The sequence below is a fragment of the Alternaria conjuncta genome (genome assembly GCF_024043145.1).
Source record: "Alternaria conjuncta strain BMP 0040 chromosome Unknown scaffold_5, whole genome shotgun sequence".
Lineage (NCBI taxonomy): Eukaryota > Fungi > Ascomycota > Dothideomycetes > Pleosporales > Pleosporaceae > Alternaria > Alternaria conjuncta.
Window position 1 is genome coordinate 1738112 of NW_026250094.1, and position 21957 is coordinate 1760068.

At 46.4% G+C, this 21957-nt stretch overlaps 5 protein-coding genes across 5 annotated transcripts; 2 read left to right on the forward strand and 3 right to left on the reverse strand.

Moving 5' to 3' along the window:
* Positions 1-768: 768 nt before the first annotated feature.
* On the reverse strand, positions 769-2436 carry J4E85_004215 (uncharacterized protein; the record flags this gene model as incomplete). Its single annotated transcript, XM_051468476.1, has 1 exon — positions 769-2436. One exon carries the CDS (start codon positions 2434-2436, stop codon positions 769-771), a length of 1668 nt encoding a protein of 555 aa, XP_051328068.1.
* A 618-nt stretch (positions 2437-3054) lies between these two features.
* Positions 3055-4048, forward strand: J4E85_004216 (uncharacterized protein; the record flags this gene model as incomplete). The annotated part of the gene is made up of 2 exons (XM_051468477.1): positions 3055-3132; positions 3398-4048. 2 exons carry the CDS (start codon positions 3055-3057, stop codon positions 4046-4048), a joined length of 729 nt encoding a protein of 242 aa, XP_051328069.1.
* Positions 4049-5258: 1210 nt separating this feature from the next.
* Positions 5259-7859, reverse strand: J4E85_004217 (uncharacterized protein; the record flags this gene model as incomplete). Its single annotated transcript, XM_051468478.1, has 1 exon — positions 5259-7859. One exon carries the CDS (start codon positions 7857-7859, stop codon positions 5259-5261), a length of 2601 nt encoding a protein of 866 aa, XP_051328070.1.
* Positions 7860-9379: 1520 nt separating this feature from the next.
* Positions 9380-10459, forward strand: J4E85_004218 (uncharacterized protein; the record flags this gene model as incomplete). The annotated part of the gene is made up of 1 exon (XM_051468479.1): positions 9380-10459. The coding sequence occupies one exon, from the start codon at positions 9380-9382 to the stop codon at positions 10457-10459; it is 1080 nt and encodes a 359-aa protein (XP_051328071.1).
* Positions 10460-10742: 283 nt separating this feature from the next.
* Positions 10743-14835, reverse strand: J4E85_004219 (uncharacterized protein; the record flags this gene model as incomplete). The annotated part of the gene is made up of 3 exons (XM_051468480.1): positions 10743-11434; positions 11483-13516; positions 13575-14835. The coding sequence occupies 3 exons, from the start codon at positions 14833-14835 to the stop codon at positions 10743-10745; spliced, it is 3987 nt and encodes a 1328-aa protein (XP_051328072.1).
* Positions 14836-21957: the final 7122 nt, after the last annotated feature.

A 21957-nucleotide genomic window follows, 5' to 3' on the forward strand; every position in this document is an offset into this window, starting at 1 on the left:
CTTCACTCGGCGCATCGACTACCACGAGATGGTCTTAGGAGCCTTGGCGGGGATGTATGTTTAGGTGTAAGGGCATCAAGCGCACACCGAGCATATGTTCGTAAACATGTTGTTGCGTTTAACACAGTCGCGATATCGATATATCCAGTTTTTGAAGCGTCGCAGCATCACTAGAGACTGCAAACAGCTCTCCAGTTGGATCCACTCAATGTCACCAGTGTGTTCACCGTACCCATCATCATCTCGATCGTCATGCCAGGAGCTGGTGCACCAGCCACCATGCTCTCGATCGCGCAACAATGTTTGCATCTCGTGGCAACCCCAGGAGATGTTCGTGACACGTTTGTAGTAGCTCGGTAGCCTGGGTCGTGAGAATTGGAAGCGACGGTGCGGCGATGGACGCTGAGGCGATGGCAGAGACAGGCGCGTGGTGCGGGCATGATGCGCGTGTTTGGCGGTGACGTCAGCCGTGGCAGCCGATGTAGGCGCTTGCGAGCGTATGCCAGTTGCTGATATTTCGAAACCCGCAAGGCGTCCGTACAGGAGAGGACTGGGTCGGCATGAGCATGAAAGGCGGCCGCGTGGACAGGGAGAGTTCGTACAGAGCTGGCACAGGAAGATGAGGCGAGCGCACGGGCGGGCTGGAATGACGCGACGCGCCCGTGTTCACAATCAACCCAAATTGCTCACGAAGGTTTACAGCTATTTTGGAGCCTACTCGAATACCATCTAATGCACAAGCCAGGCGGATAAGCCAAGACATCTTTTCTACCTGTATTCACTTCCGCAATCGCCCATGACCTTGAACACTTCCTCCCTCCTGCTCTTCTTAAGCACTTCTTCGATGCTCCTCTGATCTTCTTCATCAAGCTTCCATCCATACGTCTTCAGGTTCTCCTCTGTATGTTCACTAACACCCATGCGTGCGCCAATGATGACTGCCCCGACGTATGGGAAGTCGAGAACCCATCTCGTCGCGACGTTCGAGATGGAGACATTGTGTTTGGTCGCGATAGCCTTCAAAGTCTGCAGTAACGTCTGGAACAGGTCCCAGTCGCCCCAAGTCTGGATCATCTCAAAGTATTTCCGTTGAGAAGGTGTTGTATCGGGGCCAAACAGCTGTGGCTCAGGTTTGCCGAGCCACTTCTCAGCAAGAAAGCCTCCACAAAGAGTGCCATATGTGAGGAGTTTGACGTTATGTCGTGAGCAAACCTCGCCCATCCCAAATCGTGGGCGAGCATCGATAAGGGAGAATTGGACCTGGTTGGTGACAACATCGACGTTATTCTCAATAACTTCTTGGAGACGCGCTGTGTCGAAGTTGCAAAGGCCCAGATGTCGAACTCGTTCGTCTTGCTGCAACAGTCGCAGCGCTTCGATATACTGATGGTCATTGTAATCTTGCCAATGAAATTGCAGAAGATCGACCTTGCTGGCGCTCATGCGCTGGCACCGCTCTGTGACGTTGGCGCCGATGACTTCGGGGGTTACGGTAATCTTGTGGAATACACAGTACTTCGTGGCACCGAAAACGGCCTCAGGTTCAGCTAGCGAGGCTCTCAGGCGTCCGAATATAACCTCAGCATCGCCGTAATGGTCAGCCATGTCGAAGGCAGTGAAGCCACCTGCAATGTACTCTGCAAATTGCTTGAACATTTGTGTTTGTGACGCAGTACCCCATGATGGACTAGACAGTTGCCACAGGCCCGCGAACAGCTTCGGCAGCTCGATACCCTTGACTTTGAAAGTCTCGATAGAGGTCGATGTCTTCCGTCCGGTAATTTGACTTTCGCAAGAGCTATTCTGATGAACCAGTGTCGGTATACCGCTTTCGCGGCCAAGCATAGTCGCAAGAACTGCAGTGCTTCGTTCGAAAGGAAAGTCTTGCGCAGATGCAAGCCATCTTTGGTGACATCGTAGCAATGAAGTGAAGAGCGAGTCCATCACCGGTCTCTCCTCTTCGTTGAGGTCTCTGCTGCCACTATTGGACAACAAGCGCTTTTGAATCGCAGTCAACGCCTGCACGATATCACCGTCGACAGAGGCTAAACTGTGGTTGAGTTCTGTCGACCGAGGCACGGTGTGTTCATCGGCAAGGCTGACGGATTCGTCTACAATCTTATTGAGTATTGGGAAGCTGTCGAGAACCAATCCGCATCCTATGGCGCAACGTAGGCGCTGCTGGGCCCATGTGAAGTTCGAGGTTGAGGCAACCCCCTCGGTCGTCGATTGGAACAGCTGGTCGACCGGCTGATTGGCGGTTTTCTTGAGATAGATCCGCGTCTGTTCTTCTAGAATGCTTGTAACTGATGGCTCCGTTGTCAAGATGACTCTGATCACGCTTCGAAGTGCATCCGCCGGTAGATTTGCTATGATGGTATCGGTCATCATGTTTACGTGCGCCGTCTTGGCCTTCGACCGTGGTATTTGCGTCATGTTGCTAGTTGTGAAGTATCTTGATGTGCGTTGAGTTGATGCGGACTTGGACTACCTAGATGTCGAGAAAAGAACCCATGCGATGGTACGGTGCATGCATGCATAAGCTAATGAGAGCACGTACCATATCGCCGGCGACTCAATCTACATTAGAACACCGGCGATCTGCACGAACGATAGAAGTAGACCGAGGTCGCAGCATAGCGCTGAGTCTGGTTTGAGAGAGCCGTGCGGGGTCAGCGGTTCCGAGATACTCGTATCGCTGCAAGAGCTTTGTAAGTGGGCGTCGAGCTTTCCCCTTGAATGCCGTGGAGGAACATGATGGGAGCAGGTGTCATGTCAGAAAGGACCCCGGGGAAGCTCCTAAAGCGGTTAGCGTGTGAAGATAGCGATAAGACACCTCGATACCTTGCCCGTTTTGACACCACACTATCCAGATGCTACCTATCACTGTGTGTCCGTTCGAGCCCGATCTGACCTTGATGTCTTATACACACATTCACGATGACAGAGGCTGATGAAGCGCCAAGTCGCGAGCCTTCGAAAGCCGCGTGAGTTCGCTCCGGGTTGACTGCAGTTACGCGACTGATCTCTTCCAAGACCACATGCCTGCCTGCAATGTCGCAAGGTCAAGATGAAGTGCCACAAGACGGCGCAAGATACGCGGTGCGTGAGGTGTACGCGCAAATCGTTGCAGTGTGACTTTCTTGGCCACCGGCGCGGTCGAAAGCACGGCTTCAAGTTTGTCAATCCTACTTTTTCCATACAACAGGAAATGGCTGATGTGATTTGTAGAATCCAGAAACCAAGCTCAACAGGTCAAGACAATGCTGCGACGACATCATGGAACGGCGAAGCTCAACATGTTGACCATGACGGTGTTGTAGCGGGTGATGCGGATACATTGGCAGGTACACATTGCGCCCAAAGATCAGCTTCTAGACTGCGTTCTCAACCCCAGTCAGCCCAGCGTTCAAGCCAAGATTTCTGGACGGAGAGCAGAGGCTTTCGGCTTTCTGATATACTCAACCGACAGATCACAAGAGGAGATTTCTCTTTGCAGAATGTACTAAGTACTGAACACGGGCATGCGTCCGAAGAATGCACAGAGGACACCTCAGACAATGATCCGGTTGTCAAAGGAGTAGTCAACCTTCATTTTGCTATGGAGCTATTCGCTGGATTCATGAAGCACCTCAACCCCTTCATCAGTCAACTGGACCCTTCACTGCATACCTTTCAGTACGTCCGGGAGAAGTCCTCGTTTCTATTCACTGCCATTCTGGCGGCAGCGGCAAAGCTGTTACATCCTGCGCTGCGTAAAGATTTGCTTTCTCACGCCGAAGAGCTTTTTCTAGAGAGCTTTCGCCGTGGTGCAAAATCTGTTGAGACGGTCCAAGCCATATTAATCCTGACATATTGGAAAGAGCCCCGCGATAATCGTGCATGGTTAAATGTAGGCTATGCCATCAGGATGGCCATTGAGCTTGGTTGGCATCATCTCGGAACCGATGGCATGAGACCTTCAGAGAACCTGTCTGATTACCAGGCGATGCAGTTCAGAAACATAGAAAGGACCTGGCTAGTGCTATTTGTCTATGACAGGAGGTAGGGATAGGGTGTTATCGACCTTATCACAAGATACTGACATGCGTACAGCATCAGTTTGCAGACCGGCAAGCCTTGGATGATCGAAAGGAGCAACTATTTGGAATCAGTGAGCAACTGGTATTTGCATCCTCTTGAAATGGCCAACGACCGGCTACTTTGCGCATTTGTATCCCTCCGCCTTATCACCTCCACCCACTTTGAGATGATGACGACAAAATATGCTCAACAGCAACGGCACGAAGCGTCGCGCTATCGATCCACGCTACGTATGGTTGATGCAGAAATTGTGAATTGGCAAAAGAGGTGGACTGAGAAAGTATCTGAGCGAGGCGAGGACTGTCATGTGCGTAAGATTTATGCAAGAACTGATGCGAAAATTGTACTGACTTCGCCCACCATTTCTTAGTCATTCCTGATCCCGTTCTATGGCAGCTACGCGCGGCTACTCTTATACACTTCCTCACTACGCGCATCCATCAAACTGAAGGATATTGTGACTTCTGTCGATACAGAAGCTATCTGGAACAGCTACTCAAGCGCGCTTGACATGCTTGAACTCGTTTCTGAAACCTCGGCATCTCAACTATTGTACTTTGCTCAGGACAGTGTGCATGTCATGATCGCCTATGCCGCAGTATTCCTCATCAAGGTATTTAATAACTCACCTTTAGAAAGCCGACTACTTACATCGGATATAGCTCTTACTTTCAGCACCATCATATATCCGGTCCGAGATGGAAATGCCAGCGCTGGATAGCATTCGCAATGCTGCGACAGTATTCGAGAAACTCCAAGCGCCAACCAGCACAAGCTGCGCATTACAAGCAGCGTTTTTGCGCAATGTTTCCACTCAGCACGAAGCATTGCAGGCGCGTCATACATCTTCGCTTTCGCACGTAGCGGCCGCGTCCGCCGCAGCCGTGGACCCGGCCAGCCACCAACCTGCGTCCGCCCATGCGCAGACTACGCAAAGACCTGTTATCACCCCAGCGTACAATGATCAGACCACCTTTAATTCTGCGTCGGAAGATGCGTCAACCTTCAACATTGACTTTGTAGACGACGAAGCCTGGGCCTTCTTGTTCGCCAACGCTGGGTTTAATATTGGCCAGGGCGCATTCTTGTCACAATCCTGAATGCCGCTGACAACGTCACGTAATCAGCAATCTGCGATACTACTGTATATTCGAACTCGGTTTATTGTAGCACGTTTAAAAAACCATCTTTCCCTCTACCTTAATATCGCTCGCCGAGAATCCGGCAAGGAAGTTATACTCGCCATGTACAAAATCCCAGTCTTTCTTCTGCTCGGACCAGATCCTCAAATCATCCATAAGCACCTCCAGAAGAACATCTGTACTCTGGTCTGCGTCGAGGTAGACTTTGGCGAATGCTTTGAGCAGCTTGGGAGGCTCACGCGCTGCCTCTGGATACGACACGTAAAGCTGAACCACTTCCGACGCAGAGACTGTTCCAGTGTTTGTCAAAGTCGCAGTACAAATTACGCGCTCAGAGCCAGATGTGGCAGTAGAGTTTGCGAGGTGCACCGCGAGATTGCCCAGTTCAAACGTCGAGTATGTGAGTCCATGGCCAAATGAAAACAGCGGGTCGACTTTGTGCTCGTCGTACCACCTGTATCCAACGTTCAGCCCTTCTTCATAGGGTACGATCAGGTCTGACGTAATCTTGATAGCGTCATCCAGTGTCTTGGGGAATGTCACCGGCAATTTGCCGCTCGGACTGACATCACCGAACAGCAGTCGTTCGAGCGCCAGGCCAATCTGCTGGCCTCCATACCATGACTGCATCACGGCATCTACCTCATCGATCCAGGGCATGAGAATGGCCGAGTTGGTGTTGAGGATAACTACTGTCTTCTTCGAACGTTTGGCGATTCGTGATATGACTGCGTCCTGGTCGCCGGGGAGAGAAAGGCCAATGTTGCTATCAACACCTTCGGAATGCCTATCGGACGCGAAGATAATGCTGATATCAGCAATTTCTGCTAGTGAAGTTGCTTCTTCGTCTCTTGCTTCGTTGCCTACATCGACTCCCAGTGTGATGCCATATGCGCCAGTAGACAGCGAGTAGCCCATGGAATAGTTCAGGGCCAAGGAAACCTCATCTCCGGCTGTCAAGTTCGCGATACCTTGAACGGTGTTTCCAAAGTTCGCTTTCGACATGTTGGCGATGACTTGTCCGTTGATGTGAAGTATGGCGTCTCCTTGGCCGGTTAGGGAGAAATGGTACATCCCGCTTGTGTTAGCTTTGAAAGTGCCTTCGTAGACGCAGGAAAACACCTGGGGCCATGATACCCAGAGCTCCTTGGGGAATGATCCTGAGGTGATGTTAGGTACAGAGTCGGTTTGGTTAATAGGTCCAGAGAAGTCTGTAGTCGTGTAGTATGTGACATTCAGACCATCGTCGACGAACATGCTAGAAGGCACCGTTGGGAATTGCCCGGTGCCAGGATAGGCCTCGGCATAAGTGACTGTCATGTTGCCTTCTTTGCCAGCTCGCTGCTTCAATGCGTCGAAAGGCGACTGCACTACCATTGTCGTGTCGATCACGAAGCCTCCGTGGTTCTCCGTGACCTGGCTTTGGTTGGTCCCGTCAACACCATAGACGACAACATGCCTGTACTTCTGTCGTGAAAGAGGTAGCGTATAGTTGTCATTCTTGAGAAGGACGGAGCCATCCTCGGCCATCTTCTGAGCCAGATCAAGGTGGGATTGTGTTCTTGCCACCGACTCCGCATCTCCAGTGACTGGATTGTCGACCATTCCAAGCTTGAACATATACCGCCACGTTCTTGCAACCATATCGTCGATGCGCGACGCTGGTATGGTCCCATTTTCGACAGCCTCAACCAAAAGGTCTCCGTAGTAGGCTGGGAATCCATATGAATCCTCGAGAGAACCTCCAGGCATGCTGATATCCAGACCGGCCATAACCGCACTGACAGTACTTCTTGTGGAGAAGTACCAATCAGCGACAACGAAGCCTTGAAACCCCCACTCTTGTCTCAATGTAGTGTTCAGAAGCCAGTCGTTTCCGCACGCGAAGAACCCGTTCAGCTTATTGTAGGAACACATGACAGAAGCCGCATCTGCCTCTTGAACAGACGCCTTGAAAGCAGGCAGGTAAAGCTCATGCAGCACCCGCTCATCGATGTGAACGTCAACAGTATCCCAATCAGGACCCACCCCGAATCTATTAGTGTCTTGATTGTACCCAGCAAGATGCTTGGGACAAGCTAAAGCTCCTTGACTCTGGACGCCGAGGACACCCGCCACAGCCATTCGAGAGGTCAACCATGGATCTTCTGAGAAGGTCTCGGCTGCGCGGGCCCATAGTGGCGACCGGAGGATGTTGATAGTCGGTGAGAGAACGACATTGCGGCCCTTTGCCATATGTTCCTGGGCTAATGCTTGGCCATAAGCGTACTCGAGGGTAGTGTTCCACGAAGCCGCGGCGGCGATTGGGGCCGGGAAGGCGGTGACGTTGTTCAAGTTGTTTCCAACCCCAGCTGGGCCATCTCCCATGCAAATTGAGGGTACCCCGAGAGTCTCATTGCCAGAAATGTGTCCTATACAAGGGTTGACTCCAGTTCCGTTATCATCGAGCTCGGTATCGCCTTGTACCATAGCATATTTCTGGGTGTTGTTCAACTGGTCGAGGAAAAGTTGCAATCGCTGTTCGTTTGGCAGTGTTGGATCTAGCCATGGCCGATTCGCCAGGGTCTGTGATGATGCATGTACCTGCGTCAAGGTGTATAGCAAGCCTGTCCAGACCGTGATGGAGACATACATCTCGCGGTGAAATAATCGTCCTTGGATCAAATGTGGCAGACTTGAAGATAGCCAGAGTTAATGATTAAGTAGACAAGGTACCTACGTGTGCCCAGGGTATTAGTGGATGTTGCGGAGATATTGGTATGATTACTCCGCACTCCGCAGTTTGTTCCTGGGATATGGTAGTAGGCCGATAGAGAAGCCGAGATCCCGGTATCGTGAGGGTTAGTCTGGATGAATGCCGATGCTGATAAAGTCGACCAGTAACATTTTGAAGCACTACTCTATCTCTAGAAATGATCAGATTATCTGAGCCGGCCTCTTGTTATCGCCTAATGGCTCGTGTAGTGGGCCTGACATTAACGTGGCTGGTAAGACGCCGGCGGTCCACATTGAATGCCGGTGACCTCCTGCCCGAAGACGTGGTACTGATTCAGCTAATCCGACATGCGGCAGCAAATGTCTCCCATAACTCTCGTTTACTTAGGTACCAGCATTTCATCAATTCGTATAATAGATTGATCATGTTTGTTGAAAGTTTCGCCATACGAGCTCGCGCCGTGTTCGATGTCGGCCGGCACAGCTCGGTGGTATCGGTACCTAGGCAGGTTCGCGGACGGTGTCATTTCGCGAGGAGATCGCGAGCTAATCGATCTAGGGCTGATGGGTATGTCGCATGTCTGATTATAGGACGCAGGTGATGGACATAGCTAGAACGCGTAGCATAGTTGAGCGCAAAAGTGGGAGGCATTGCTGACGCTGGGAAGCTGGCGCTGGGCTGCCATGGGGGAGCGCACTTGGAGCCGAAGGTCACGTGCCAACGGCCGCTCGGTGCCCGTGGACGCTGATGTCCGACGCTAGCGTTCTTTGGCCGCCATGATGCCGCTCGCGACCTTGAGATTGTGTCGTAGCTCCAACCTCAGCGCTATCACTCCCTCGCTGCCATGTAAATAAACAAGCGTCGGCTTGCTTCAGGGCGAGATGAACTTATCACGATTCTCCATTTCTTTTGTTTATTCCTTCCATGTTGCTTCTCCATCGGCGTCCACTGCGAACTCCAGGTTACATCACAAGCTCTCGCTGAGATTCACAGTCCTTTCTTTATCATCATGCGCGCAGCTGTCTTGAAGAGTGTCTGCGTAGTTCGCTGACTTGTTTGCGCAAGATGGTCAATGGCGATGTATTGACGTGTTCGCCATTCAAACATACCTCCGTCCTCATCACACCCAACGACCAACCTCATTGATGGGCACATTGAACTACCACAATACTATGTGAACCCTCCGCTGTTCGTAACTTCCAACACTTCCAACTTCACGCATCTCCAGACTATCGAACGCAGCCTCAGCACTACACATATACATATAAATGGAAGACCCAGGCTTGTATACATTTCTGTTCTTTCCCTCATCCTCTCGCTTCCTCTCTGTTACTATATCTCTTAGGTGTCTCAAATCAGAGCCATCACATCTGCCAGCTCATCCTGACTCCAGCTGCTACCCTTCGCTGTTATTCCCACACAATTCCCTTGCTCACCGATGGCTGCTGGCCCTCCCGTAGGTCAACCTTGGCTCGCCAACGTCGGTAACAACCCCAACATCAACCGCGAACCACCACCTCCTCCCTATAACGCCGGTCCTGCACCTCCAGCTCATCAACCCGGCGCACCTGCAGGAGGTGCCCAAGTCGTTGTAGAACAGCAACACGCCCCCGTCTACGGCCCTCCCCTCGGCATTGGCATCGGCGGACCAGCATACGGCATCCCTCCACCATTCGGTGGTGTCGGTATAGGTGCGTTTCCACCCGTCTTCCCACCTGTCGGCGTCATGGACCCCTTTATGATGGGCGGCATGATGGGCGGATACATGGGACCTGCTGGCGGTCCACTTGCTCCTATCCGCGCGGGCAACTTTCTTCCAGGTGCTCATCACGGTATAGGCTTTGGTCTGCACGCGGGCGGTGTACCGTTCCCGCCGCCTCCTCCAGGCGCTATCGCCGGCGTCGTGCCTCCATTTGCGCCTGCAGCGCCGCTGTGGGCGGGAGGTGGTCTCGCTTTCGGTAATGTACCTGCTATGGGTGGGGTTGTTGGTGGAGTCATGCCTGGTATGATGATGGGCGGTGGTATGATGCCTGGTATGGTGGCTCCTGGCATGGCAGGCGCCCAGCACTTCCGCCCCGCACCCATGTTCCACGACGGAAACCACGGACATCCAAATCAGCCTGCGCAGCAAGATGTCGGTCAGATTGCTGGCGGTATTCCCCCGGGAGTCATGCTCGTCGAGTCGGCTGAACACACCATCTTCTACCGCATCACGGGCAATCTCTGCCCTTGGCTTTCTCCCGGTTCAACACTGCCGTTGGAACCGCTTGCTGCAGCTAGTACCACCGGCCTCAACCGCCTCATCCAGATTTGCAACGATGGTACTCCTGAAGATGAGTTGGAGCATTGCGCGGTTACGGAGTGTATTGAGTTGGGTAACGGTTTGTGGGAGAAGGGTCAGACGTTCAAGTACAACGATGCTGTTTCTAGGGTTTTGACCATGAAGGATGCTGGTTGGGACAATACGAGGAACAGGGGGAACGGTAACAGCCTTCATCTCTGGGGCCACCGTCTCTAGACGCTGGCTGGATGTTCTGTATGGTGCCGAAGAAGCCTTCTGGGCTCGGCGGTCCTTGACATTTCTCGCTGCTGGCACGGATTACGTCTTATGATGGCCTGGTGTTTTATGCATGCATGGTAGGCGCTGGGTCTATTTGTTGTTACTGGATGATGTTGATGATACTGCATCACTTTAGCTATCTTCAACGACGAATGAGTAAACGGTGTATGAAGATATTCATGAATTTTGATGCATCAATTCGAGCCGCTCAATAATGTCATAATGCATAGACGCAGGCCAGCTATCCTGACTGTGGTGTCTGATTCGTTTGCTTCTTCTTGCCGCCACCCAACTTCCTCCACAGCTTGTTTATCCAGCGTTCCTTCACCATCTTCAGAACGACATAGGCGAGGAACCGATAAACGATAGCGCAAATCCCCAGAGCCATGAGATTCATCTCCGGGTTCTTGTTCAGTTTGTACAAGTCCAGCACCTGCTCTCCGGTTTGGATAGGGCACTGCCCATTCACCTTCTGCCACTCTTCACACGTAAACTCCAGGCCACGTAGCGTATACGGCGCCATATTACCAACGGCCCACTTCACAGGCGAAAGATGATTCCATGCCTGCAAAAAGTCTGGAACATCCAGCGACAACACACCACCCATGACCTGCGCAACACTGAGGAAAACCGACATGCAGTTCACTGAGAAGCCAGTATGGGTGAAGAGCGTGTTGAAAGCGATACCTAGACTCTCGCCGCAGCTGGTGATGCAGAAGGCGTTGAAGGTGATAATGAAGTACGTTTGCGCATTGCGTTCCAGGCCCACGGCGAAAACGGCGAGGACGGAGAAGACGAGGCAGCTTATGATTTCGAAGGGCGTGGTTATAGAGATGTAGGTCAGGAAGAAGGCTTCGACGCCGTAGATGCGGTCGTCGTAGTCGCGGTAGAAGACGTCTCTCTCGATTGGGTAGACGGCGATGTTGTTGAGCACTGACCGAGGTAAGCATGGTAAGAGGATGTGGGCAGGATGTTACATACTGCCGACGAAGTAGAGCGGGGCGATCTCGACAAGGAATCCCATCCTGTTTTGCACGTATTCGTAGTCGGTCTTGAGCGGTGCAAAGTAGAGCGCAAGCACGATACCCAATCCGACAACTTGCATGACGCGCGCGATCAGAATGTCTGGCTGCCTGAACATGTTCTTCGTCGCACGCCGAATCAAAATCGAGTACGCTGCTGCAAAAGACGAAGGTTCTCGTGCCATGCTTCCCAGTTCCGCCGGCGTGGTAATCGACCCAGTTCGCGCGACTGGGTAGACATCAGCATTCCACGACTCGACCAACTTGCGTACTTTCTTCCGACTGGCCGCCTCACGTCTCTCGTGCTGCAGGTCAACAGTGATCAGATCGAGTGCGAAATCCGCTGGGTTGACGTGGCGAGGACATTCGTAGCCTAGGTTGGCGAAATGACCCAACATGTTGTCGGCAGGGCCGGCATAGATGGGATGTCCACCGCGGGCCAGGAGCAGAATGTTACCGAAATGTGCGAAGAGGTCGCTGCGAGGTTGATGGATTGTGACGATGAGTGTGCGACCTTCTTGGGCTAGACCGCGAAGTACGTCCACGATGGACAGTGCCGTGAATGCATCCAACCCAGATAGCGGCTCATCAAGCAACAGTACGCGTGGTTCTGTCAAAACTTGGACTGCGATAGTGACTCGACGCTTCTCACCACCACTAATGCCTTTGACAAGATCGTTACCGATGAGGTTATCTGCGCAGTCTTTGAGACCCATCTTCAGCAAGATCTCCTCGGCTTTCTGGATTTTCTGTTCTTTCGACATCCACTTCGGAAGTCGTAAACCAGCTGCATAACGAAGCGTCTCGCGCACTGTCAGCGACGCCAGCAGTGCGTCGTCATCCTGGGTCACGAAAGAACAGATGGAGTGGACGACCTCTTTGGCCGGGATGAGGCCGTTGTAGCTCATGGTACCGTACTGCTTGTACCGCGTGGATGTGTCGTCTTTGAGTCTCATCGCCATGCTGTTTAGCAGAGATGTCTTCCCAGAGCCCGAAGGTCCCATGATGACGTTCAGCGACCCCGGGAAGAAGTCGGCGGTAAGAGGCTTGATGATGTCCTTGGTCCAGCGCTTCCGTAGCGAACGTTTTTCCACGTCCATTCCATAGCCCTCTAAACGGATGTCGATCGTCCGGACGTTATCTGCCACACGCTCGCTCATCTTTTCTTTGCCAGCAGAGGCGTCCATATTTGACGGTCTGGCACGAGCCATGGCAATCTCGGCGTTCCAGAACTTGAGCAGCACGCCTGCTCCCACGTAGAAGGCGATAGCGAATCCAAGAAGAGCAAGTATTGGCCTCCAAACCCAGTTATTCGGGAAGCCAAGAGAGTCCATGATGAACTCTCCGTCGTACTCTTTGCAGGCTGGGTTTGACCGTCCGCCCTCGTATGGACAGTCGTAGAAAGAGCCCGAGAATTCGTTGGCGCATAATGCTCCAAAAGCGTAGAAGACATAGGCTGTCCACTTCGTCCAGCGTACGTAGATGGGGATCGTGTTCGACTGGATAAAGTAACCGCAAGCCATAGACTGTAAGGTGTAGGCTAGATTAGCCACCAAACTCGCTCCAGCGAAGTGTCTTGAGCACGCGACACAGGTCATAGCGAAGCATACGGCGATGTACTGGTGTAACAGTATGATACCGAAGAACGTAAGGAACTGGCCTCCGTCCGCGCGAAATCCGCAGAAGAAGTAGTAGATCAGCGAGAAGATGAGAGGCACTGGTACATCCTCGAGCAGAATTCTGGCTAGTCGTCTGGAGATGAGAAAAGCTGGTATGCTGACAACACCTTGTCGTGCCTCTTCGTCGAAGAGTTGGATGTCGGTCGTAAGTCGATATGTCTCGTAGAGTAGGATTAGATAACCCTGCAGCGCCGCTGCATTGTACAATGCTCCTTGTCGGGATCGTATACCAGATAGTGAGCCATCCAGCTGCAAAAAGATCCATCCTGTAATGACTGCCATGCCGATGGCTTCGACAAGACTTCCAAACAGACCTAGAGTCAACGAAGTTAGCGTGCGCTCAATCTATAGAGCTCATATCAAACGTCTTACCCATAGGGTCACGAATCGTCACAGTCCATGTTCGTGCGGTAAGTACGCGAGTCTGCTGGACGAGCGACGTTCTACTGGCACGTTGCTTCTTCCGTTGATCGTGCGTCATCGTAGTGGCCGGAGCTGGTGGTTCGGACTTCTCTTGAACGCTACTGCTGCAATGAGTCCGCCATGCTTCTATTACGCGACCAACTCGATCCTGTGCCGCCTTTTCTGCTTCCACGCTCCGATTGTCAACACTGACAACGTCGATGAGATACTCCGCTGGATTTGTAAATGGAGGCATCTCATGACCAAGCTTAGCAAAGTACGGAAGGCATTCTTTTGCGCTGCCAGCATACGCAGGACTGCCCCTTGATAGGAGGATGACATTGTCGAAAAGATCCCAGATCTCAGAACGCGGTTGGTGGATGGTGACGATGATGGTCCTCCCATTCCGAGCAAGAGTTTGGAGGGTTTTCACCACCTGATGGGCGCTTGTCGAGTCCAGTCCAGTCGTCGGTTCGTCCAGCCACAAAAGCGAAGGATTTGATAAGAGCTGGACGCCGATACTCGTCCTCCTCTTCTCTCCGCCACTGCAGCCCTTGTGCGCGTTGTTACCGATCCTGGTGTCTGCGGCTTCTTTCAAACTCAGCTCCAAGATAACTTCTTCAACCAGCTGCTTCCTCTCTTTCGCATCAACAGAAGAGGGTAGTCGCAGTTGTGCAGCATACGTCAGAGTCTCTCGGACCGTCAGCGTCGGTAGAAGAATGTCCTGCTGTATGACATATGCGCTCCTGATGCCGGATACATCCTCGCTACCGTTGAAGAGGGTCCTTCCTGAAGTGGCAAGTCGGTTTCCTACTGCCAGACGCCCACTCATGGAGTTGAGTAACGATGTCTTTCCGCTTCCGCTTCCACCTATTATGGCTGTGAGGCTTCCACTTGGCATGTCCGCCGAAATGTCGTCAAGTATAGTCTTGACATGGTTGGTCTCTGGTGACGCCTTCTTCTTCGAGAAGGCACGAGCAAGTGCCGTTGGCGATTCATCGACTGAAACTGTGAGGTGTTCCAATCGCACAGACACAGGATCAACTGCGCGCAACGAGATGCCGTGGTTGTCGCTGAGATCGGTGGTTGTGGAGTCTCCGCGGAGTGCTCTGGGAGGTGTTGCAGGCGCCGCTTCTTCTTTGGGGCCGGGCGGAGCGCCAGCTGACGCCGAGGGTCGCCCTTCCTCGTTTCCCTGCATAGGCCCTGGCTCCATCGTCTCTAGTGACTCCATACCTGGGGTTTGGTTAAATGTTCATGATAATGCAGTCGCAAAGGATGAAGCGCGCAGCGCGCATGGATTTCTTCAGTCGCCGCTCACATGTCAAGACGGAGATTCTTTGGCGCGAAACGACGTTGTTCAAACACGCCCGCCTCGCTTGCCAGCCGACCTGCATGCAGGGGCTTGGCCGGACTCTTCTCCTACAGGTCTCATTCTTACTTTTCTATAGTTCGCAGCTCGTTCTTTGAAACTTGCAAAATCAATTCGATGGCTTGCTGTATATTAGCAACTCACATCGCGAAGAACTGGTGTTGTTCGACGAGCCTGGCTACGGCTGACAGTATGGAGGAGGGTTCAACCTCGCAGAGCTGTTCAGACCGGGGGCGGGCAAAACCCCAGCTCGGAAGAGCAGCGTTCCAGCCAACTTGCCAATCTTGGGTAGCGGAATCCTGCGCGAGATGCATCTTTATGCAAATGGAATTTGAGCAAGCAAAATAAACGACGCTGCCAATCAAACCTTCGAACATCCAGTAGAAAGGGTACAAATATAGACGTCCGAGGCGATTGCTCAGGGTTTGTGTTGGTTAGGCCTCCTCTCTGTTCTACAGTTCGTTGCATTGCGTGGTGCTGGCTCCTCGGGGGACCTTTCGATAGTGCGCGTCTGCTTCGGAGGGCCCGATGATGCCAACCACCCCGCATTAGAAGACATTGAGGATGCAGGTGATCTAAAACGCGGACGGCCTTGAACATGTGGAACCCCGTATGAGATATAGAGCCAGGGCCAAAAGAGTGATTACTGAGCAAACCCCGATTCAGTGTGAACGATAGACTTCGATAGTATACGCGTGAGACGCTGAGAGCCACTGTTCACTTACCGACGGTACGTACCTCGATACGTACCACGCCTTACGCGAGACTCTTCACACGATAAAGATTCGGGACGGCCTCCCTACCTGAGCGAGGGGCTGGGTCTCACGGCCCGATTACGAGTGAACTCCACATCGCTTCCGAAATCTCATATCTAGCTTTCGGCGACGAGTGGGCCAGCAACAAAGTTTGCGGAATCAGTAGCGGCAGCGGGAGGATTGTTCGATCTCCAGAAAGAATGGTATCCACCTGGATAAAGAAAGCAGAACAGCCTCGGGAGTCTGCAATAGACAGCTGCCCCCTGTGTCTTGCGTCGGAACACCCTTTTGTATTTCGCTCGATACGGCGTCCTATTGGGCAGGGCCAACTTTCCGAGTTGCGTTCCAAGGAAGTTCCACCAACCCATTATTCACATCGATCTTGAAGGCCTGATTTGCGGACGGTAAATAAATCCGCTGTCGTTTCCAAGTTTGTAATGCGCGGAGATGCGCGAACGGACCGGCTAGTCCCAGATCTTGTTGTCTTGATGAAATGCAGGTGCGAAGACAGCGGGAGATGTACCATCTTGCTTCTCCAATGTGTACTAAGACCGAGACTACGGCTTCCAATGCCGAATCTCTACATACGTAGGATCACCAATGATGTCTTGAGCTTCATGGGTGCGTTCTGAGGATGTTTCGCTTTCTGGACAGCCACAATATTGTCAAATGTCGAATCCGTATAGGCAGCGCGTTGGACAGAAAGATTTGGATACTAAAGTTTTGGCGCGCCGGACGTTGCTTCCAAGCCTGTCACTGGCACTCCGCCACCTCCATTCCACGATTATTGACAGCCTTCACTTACGACGCCGTCGCATGTCGCAACGGTTTTGCGGCTCATATGATCGCCATTAGGCACGTATCACGCCCTTGGCCATTAACCAGCTTTTGCATAGTGGATATCTTACATCCATCACCACCTGGGCACTCTGCCGCTTTCTGATCTACGACAACAAGCTGCATCTTAGTGAATGCTACACTTTCTATCTGACACTCGCCATGGGCGGCCTTGATGGCCGAAAGCCACGCGATGCTGTGGAATGCTGACACAACCTCGCTCTTCGTGTCAGCTGCAGGTCCGTTGAAGGACGTCAGCCAACAAGGCTGCATATGACCCTATCCGGACATCTAGTTCGCATGGACAAGCAATCACGTTATCCTATGCCGACTAGACTGGGAATATTGATGGCTTGCGTCAACCGCCACGCGCGTCCTGCCTCGTGGACTGGGTCCAGCTAGCTACGCTGACATCGGTGTGAGATTATTCGCGAATAACGGTGTAGGGTTTGACGTCTACATCCCACGAAGCCAGTGATGCACCCCGAAATCTGGCATTTTCACCGGCATTATCAGGATGAAGGACGTTCCATGCAGGTTGCATATGCAGGCACCATCGTACGAGTAGTGGTTCATGGCTTTTGTGTTGCATCGCGAGTCGCGTATGTATCTCTCAGGGTCGGAGTTATATCCATGTTCAGACGACAGATATATGCGAAGTACGTACCCAGATCCGGTATGTACCGGTAAGATGAATACAGTACATCACCAAGTGAGTAAGTGGAAGGTAGATCGGTGGGTGGCCTCGGAAATAATCAGAGACCTATTTACGACTCAGATGCGAACGGTCTGATAGCTCTAGACTCTGAACTCTGGAGTCAACGGGTAGCTGCTGTAACCCTACTGTTGTCCCCGGGCTTATCGCTAGGGTCTCTAGGATCATGTAGTGTTCGCATGTCACCTAACTATAGAATTAGCGTTAGTGCTATTAGAATATACCTAAAATAGAAATATACTACTATAAATAAAGTCTTATATTATATTAGCTTAACTATCTTTTATATACTAGCTTAATATAGTTTAAAGTACTATATAAAATTAAAAAATAAAAAAGAATACTATAAAAGTAATATAAAAACTTTCTAAGAGCTTTATAAAGTACTAAGTAACTATAAGCTAATACTACTTCTTTCTTTTAGTACTTAACTTAGGCCTATAACTTACTTTACTAACTAATAAAGTATTTAAAAATATTAAGCTAATATTTTACTAAACTTATATTAATAAGAAAGTTATAAATAAGAATATAGTAGAGAATATAGTAAGTATTTTAAAAAAAAGTACTTTAAATACTTTCTAAAAGCTTTTTAGAGTAAATTACTTATTTTACTTACTATAAAAAGTAATAATAGTTCTACTTTTACTATAACTACTAAGTAGTATATTATAGTAATTCTAATATACTTAAAGATAACTAAAAAAAAGTATATATATATTATATAGCTTCTAAAATCTACTACTATAATAAAGAGTACTTTAGTAATAGTATTATAAGTAAGCTTTATAGTAGAAAGCTTTTAAAGTACTATCTAAATACTTTTTAGTTTTAATACGTAAAATATACTAAGTATAAAAAGTGTCTAATATTCTTTTTTTATTTTAGATACTATATAGTATACTAAAAGTACTAATACTCTAGTATTAAGTACTACTTATACTTTTAAGAGCTTTTTAAAGAGAAGTATACTTACTCTAAAATAATACTAGCGCTATATAATAAGATAAAATACTTTAAAGATACTTTAAAGAAAAATAATTATACTTAGGTATAAAGATTTATAACTAAGTTTATAAAAAGCTTTTAGATTACTTTTAGAGAGTATTCTAATAGGCTTTAGTATATTTATCTTTATCTAAAACTAGTTCTAGATAGAAATAGTCTATATATTATATAAAGAAAGTTATAGTTCTATTTTTAGATAATAGAGAAGATAAGTAAGAAAGATATTTAACTTAAAAAGCTATTAGAATGTATTTTAATAGCTCTTTAAGTACTAATAAAAAATAAGCTCTAGTATATAAAGTATAGTAGCTAGAGATAGTATAACTAAGTAAATAAAAAGTACTTCTTTTATACTATTTTATCTAAAATTAATATTAAGTATCTTACTTATCTATTTTAAGAGAGTTTACTATAAAAAGAAAAGTTTAGAGATTATTATAATACTTATATCTTTATATTAATAAAAGAATAAAAGTATAGTATAATATACTATTTAAAAGCTTTCTAAAAGCGTTCTAATTACTTTATAAGCTATAACTACTTCTAAGACTAAGCGCTCTTAGTATTATAACTTTACTCTAACACTAAATTCTATATAGTTATTTCTTAAAATATTATACACTATCTCTATTATATTCTTATTACTATTAAAGAATATAAGTATATTTCTCTACTTTCTACTAAGCCTATAAATAAGTATATTAATAATATTATAGAGATTTTAGCTTTAATATTAATACTAGACTTAATAGTTAGTAAGTAGTGTATAAAACGCTCTTTAAAAGCTTTCTAATAGCTATCTAGTATAGTTTCTTAGCTCTTTATAGCTTAGAGTATATCTATAAAAGTATAGCTTTAAATTTATAAAAGATATAAGTATAGTCTTTACTAATAAGTTCTATATTAGGTAGATTATCTAGTAAAAGAAGATAATTAAGTTTCTCTTTAGAGCTAGACTTAAGAGCGTAAGAGCTCTTAATCTAGACCCTCTAGTCTAAGTTAGAATAACCTACCTACGTATGCCTACTTAACTCTTAAGCTCTTAAGCCTACTAAGGCTGTACAGCACCTTAGGCGCCTGCTGCCTTAGGTAGCGCTACCTAGCTAGTACCTTTATAATACACCTATACCTACACCTATACGCCTACCTACACCTATATCTATACCTATACCTACACCTATATGTCTACCTTACGCGCTACTTTACACGCTACCTTACGTACTATATAATACTTAATTACTTATATATACTATACGCATTATATTATATTATATGCATATACTAACATACTAAATATAGCTTTATATTTAGCTACTCTTATAGAAATGCTATTACTAGTAACATTATAATACTATTACTATTACTACCTACTACTCTACTGCACATACACAAATACCTATACTAATATAATACTTAACTAATACATTACACTGCGCGCCTTATAGGCGCTTATTAGATATATAAGTATAGCTCTAATCTATTCTACCTTTTAAGCGCCTTTATAAACTTAGTTCTATAAGCTTTTAGGCTATTCTTATTACCTACCTTATAGCTTAATAACTCTAGTAGCTTACCTTGTTCTACTATAAACGCCTTCTCTATACTATTTATATTACTTATCTTTTATAAGCCTACGCTGCGTAGCTATATACACTATATATCTACTTAATCTTTTATATCTTTAAAGAGATACATAAATAGCCTAAGTCTTAGTACTAGCTTTAATAATAAAGCTTTCTTATTCTTCTTATTCTTCTTACTAATACTAGCTACCTTTCTATATACTACTGTCTCCGCGTTTAGAGACTTAAAGTCTACTTTATTTATAATTCTATTTAGGTATACTTTTAACACTACTTATTATTAGCTACTATATACATACGTATATACTATAGAATACTTACTAGTTGTAACTAGTTCTAGAATAGAAGAAGGTATTATCTTATTTAGACTTGTTTAGACTTATTTAGACTTATTTAAACTTATTTAAACTTATTTAATACTTTTAAATATTCTTAGAAAATATTTTATAGAGAATACTTCTCTTAGATTAAAGTTCTTATAAATGCGCTGTGCGCTTCTTTACTACTACTCTCTTATAACTAGACTACTCTCTTAGCTCTTACTCTTTAAGCTTTTTCTCTATCTTTAGCTCTTTAGCTACTACGCTCTAATAATATATATAACTTAAATTAACTTAGAATCTCTACTACGTTCTAGCTATCTAAATTACACTTACTACTTCTACGCTTTCTATTCTATTTACAGCTGCTATAATTGCGCTTATAACTCTCTTCTTAAGAGCGTAATATATAAATAGAGAATAAAGCACTAAGATTTAATAAAAGTAGATACTACTTAATTACTCTTTAAAAGCTTTCTTAATACTATCTAGACTTATATCTACTTTATTAACTCTTTTACTACTAGAACTATAATCTACTACTTTCTAGACTAATAAGCTATTCTTCTACTTAAATAAAAGATCTAGTAAATAGATATATTCTTTAAGCGCTTATATAGGCTATAGTATAAGATTCTTTTTATAACATTTAATAAGATAATAAAGAAGTATAAGTTAGTACTAAAATACTTTATAAATATATTCTAATAGCTCTCTAGTAGTTACTCTAGAAAGAATTATTACTAATAATAATAGTATTAAACTCTACACTAATAGCTTTATAAAGTTCTTCTAGCTTATTAAAGAGAAAGTAAGTATATCTAAAAAAAAGTATAAATTCTAGATTTACTACTTATATAGTAAGAGCTTATTAAGTATTACTATTAATATAAATAATAAGTAAATAAAGAGTAAGTTACTAATAAAATACTCTTTAAATACTTTTCTAATACTTTTACATAAGCTAAAGCTTATTTTTATAGCTTATTAATAAGAAATACTATACTTAGAAGTAGTAGTACTATTATACTATCTAATTTTATATTATATACTTTATAAAAAGTATTTAGCTTATAGTTCTAGACACTAAGTATAGCGTAGACTTTATATAAAGTAGAATAATAGCTTTTCTTACTACTATCTCTAATACTAAGTACTATACTTAGATTACTCTTCTTAAGAGTAGGTTTCTAAAATACTCTTATAAGTCTTTCTAATAGCTTTTAGATAATAAAAGTTATATAGTTATAAATTAAGTAAGATATAAAAAGTACTTTATTATTACTATAGGTTTATACTAGGCTTATAGCTAAATACTTTTTAATATTTAGAATAAGCTAGAATTTTATTTTAATATAGCTAAGTAAGCTAGATAGAAGAGCTACTACTATAGAATTAGTCTATTACTACTAGAAAGTATTATTAGATAAGAGCGCTTTCTAAAAGCCTTCTAAACGCTTTTTAATCTATATATTTAAAGCTTATATATAAGATCTCTAAAATATTAAATAATATTTTATAAAAACTAAATATAGCGTTTACTATAAGTAGCGTACTACTCTTAATTAAACTTAATAATATAATAACTCTATAGTAAGAGAGAGTAAGTAGATATTATAATTAGAAGGCTTTTAGAGTACTTTCTAATAGCTATCTAAAGTAGAAGGTAAAGCTAGCCTATATTATAATTCTAGAAGATAATAAAACTATTCTTAAGTTAGCTAACTTCTCTAGTTATATACTTAAGCGTAGCTAATAGTTTATAA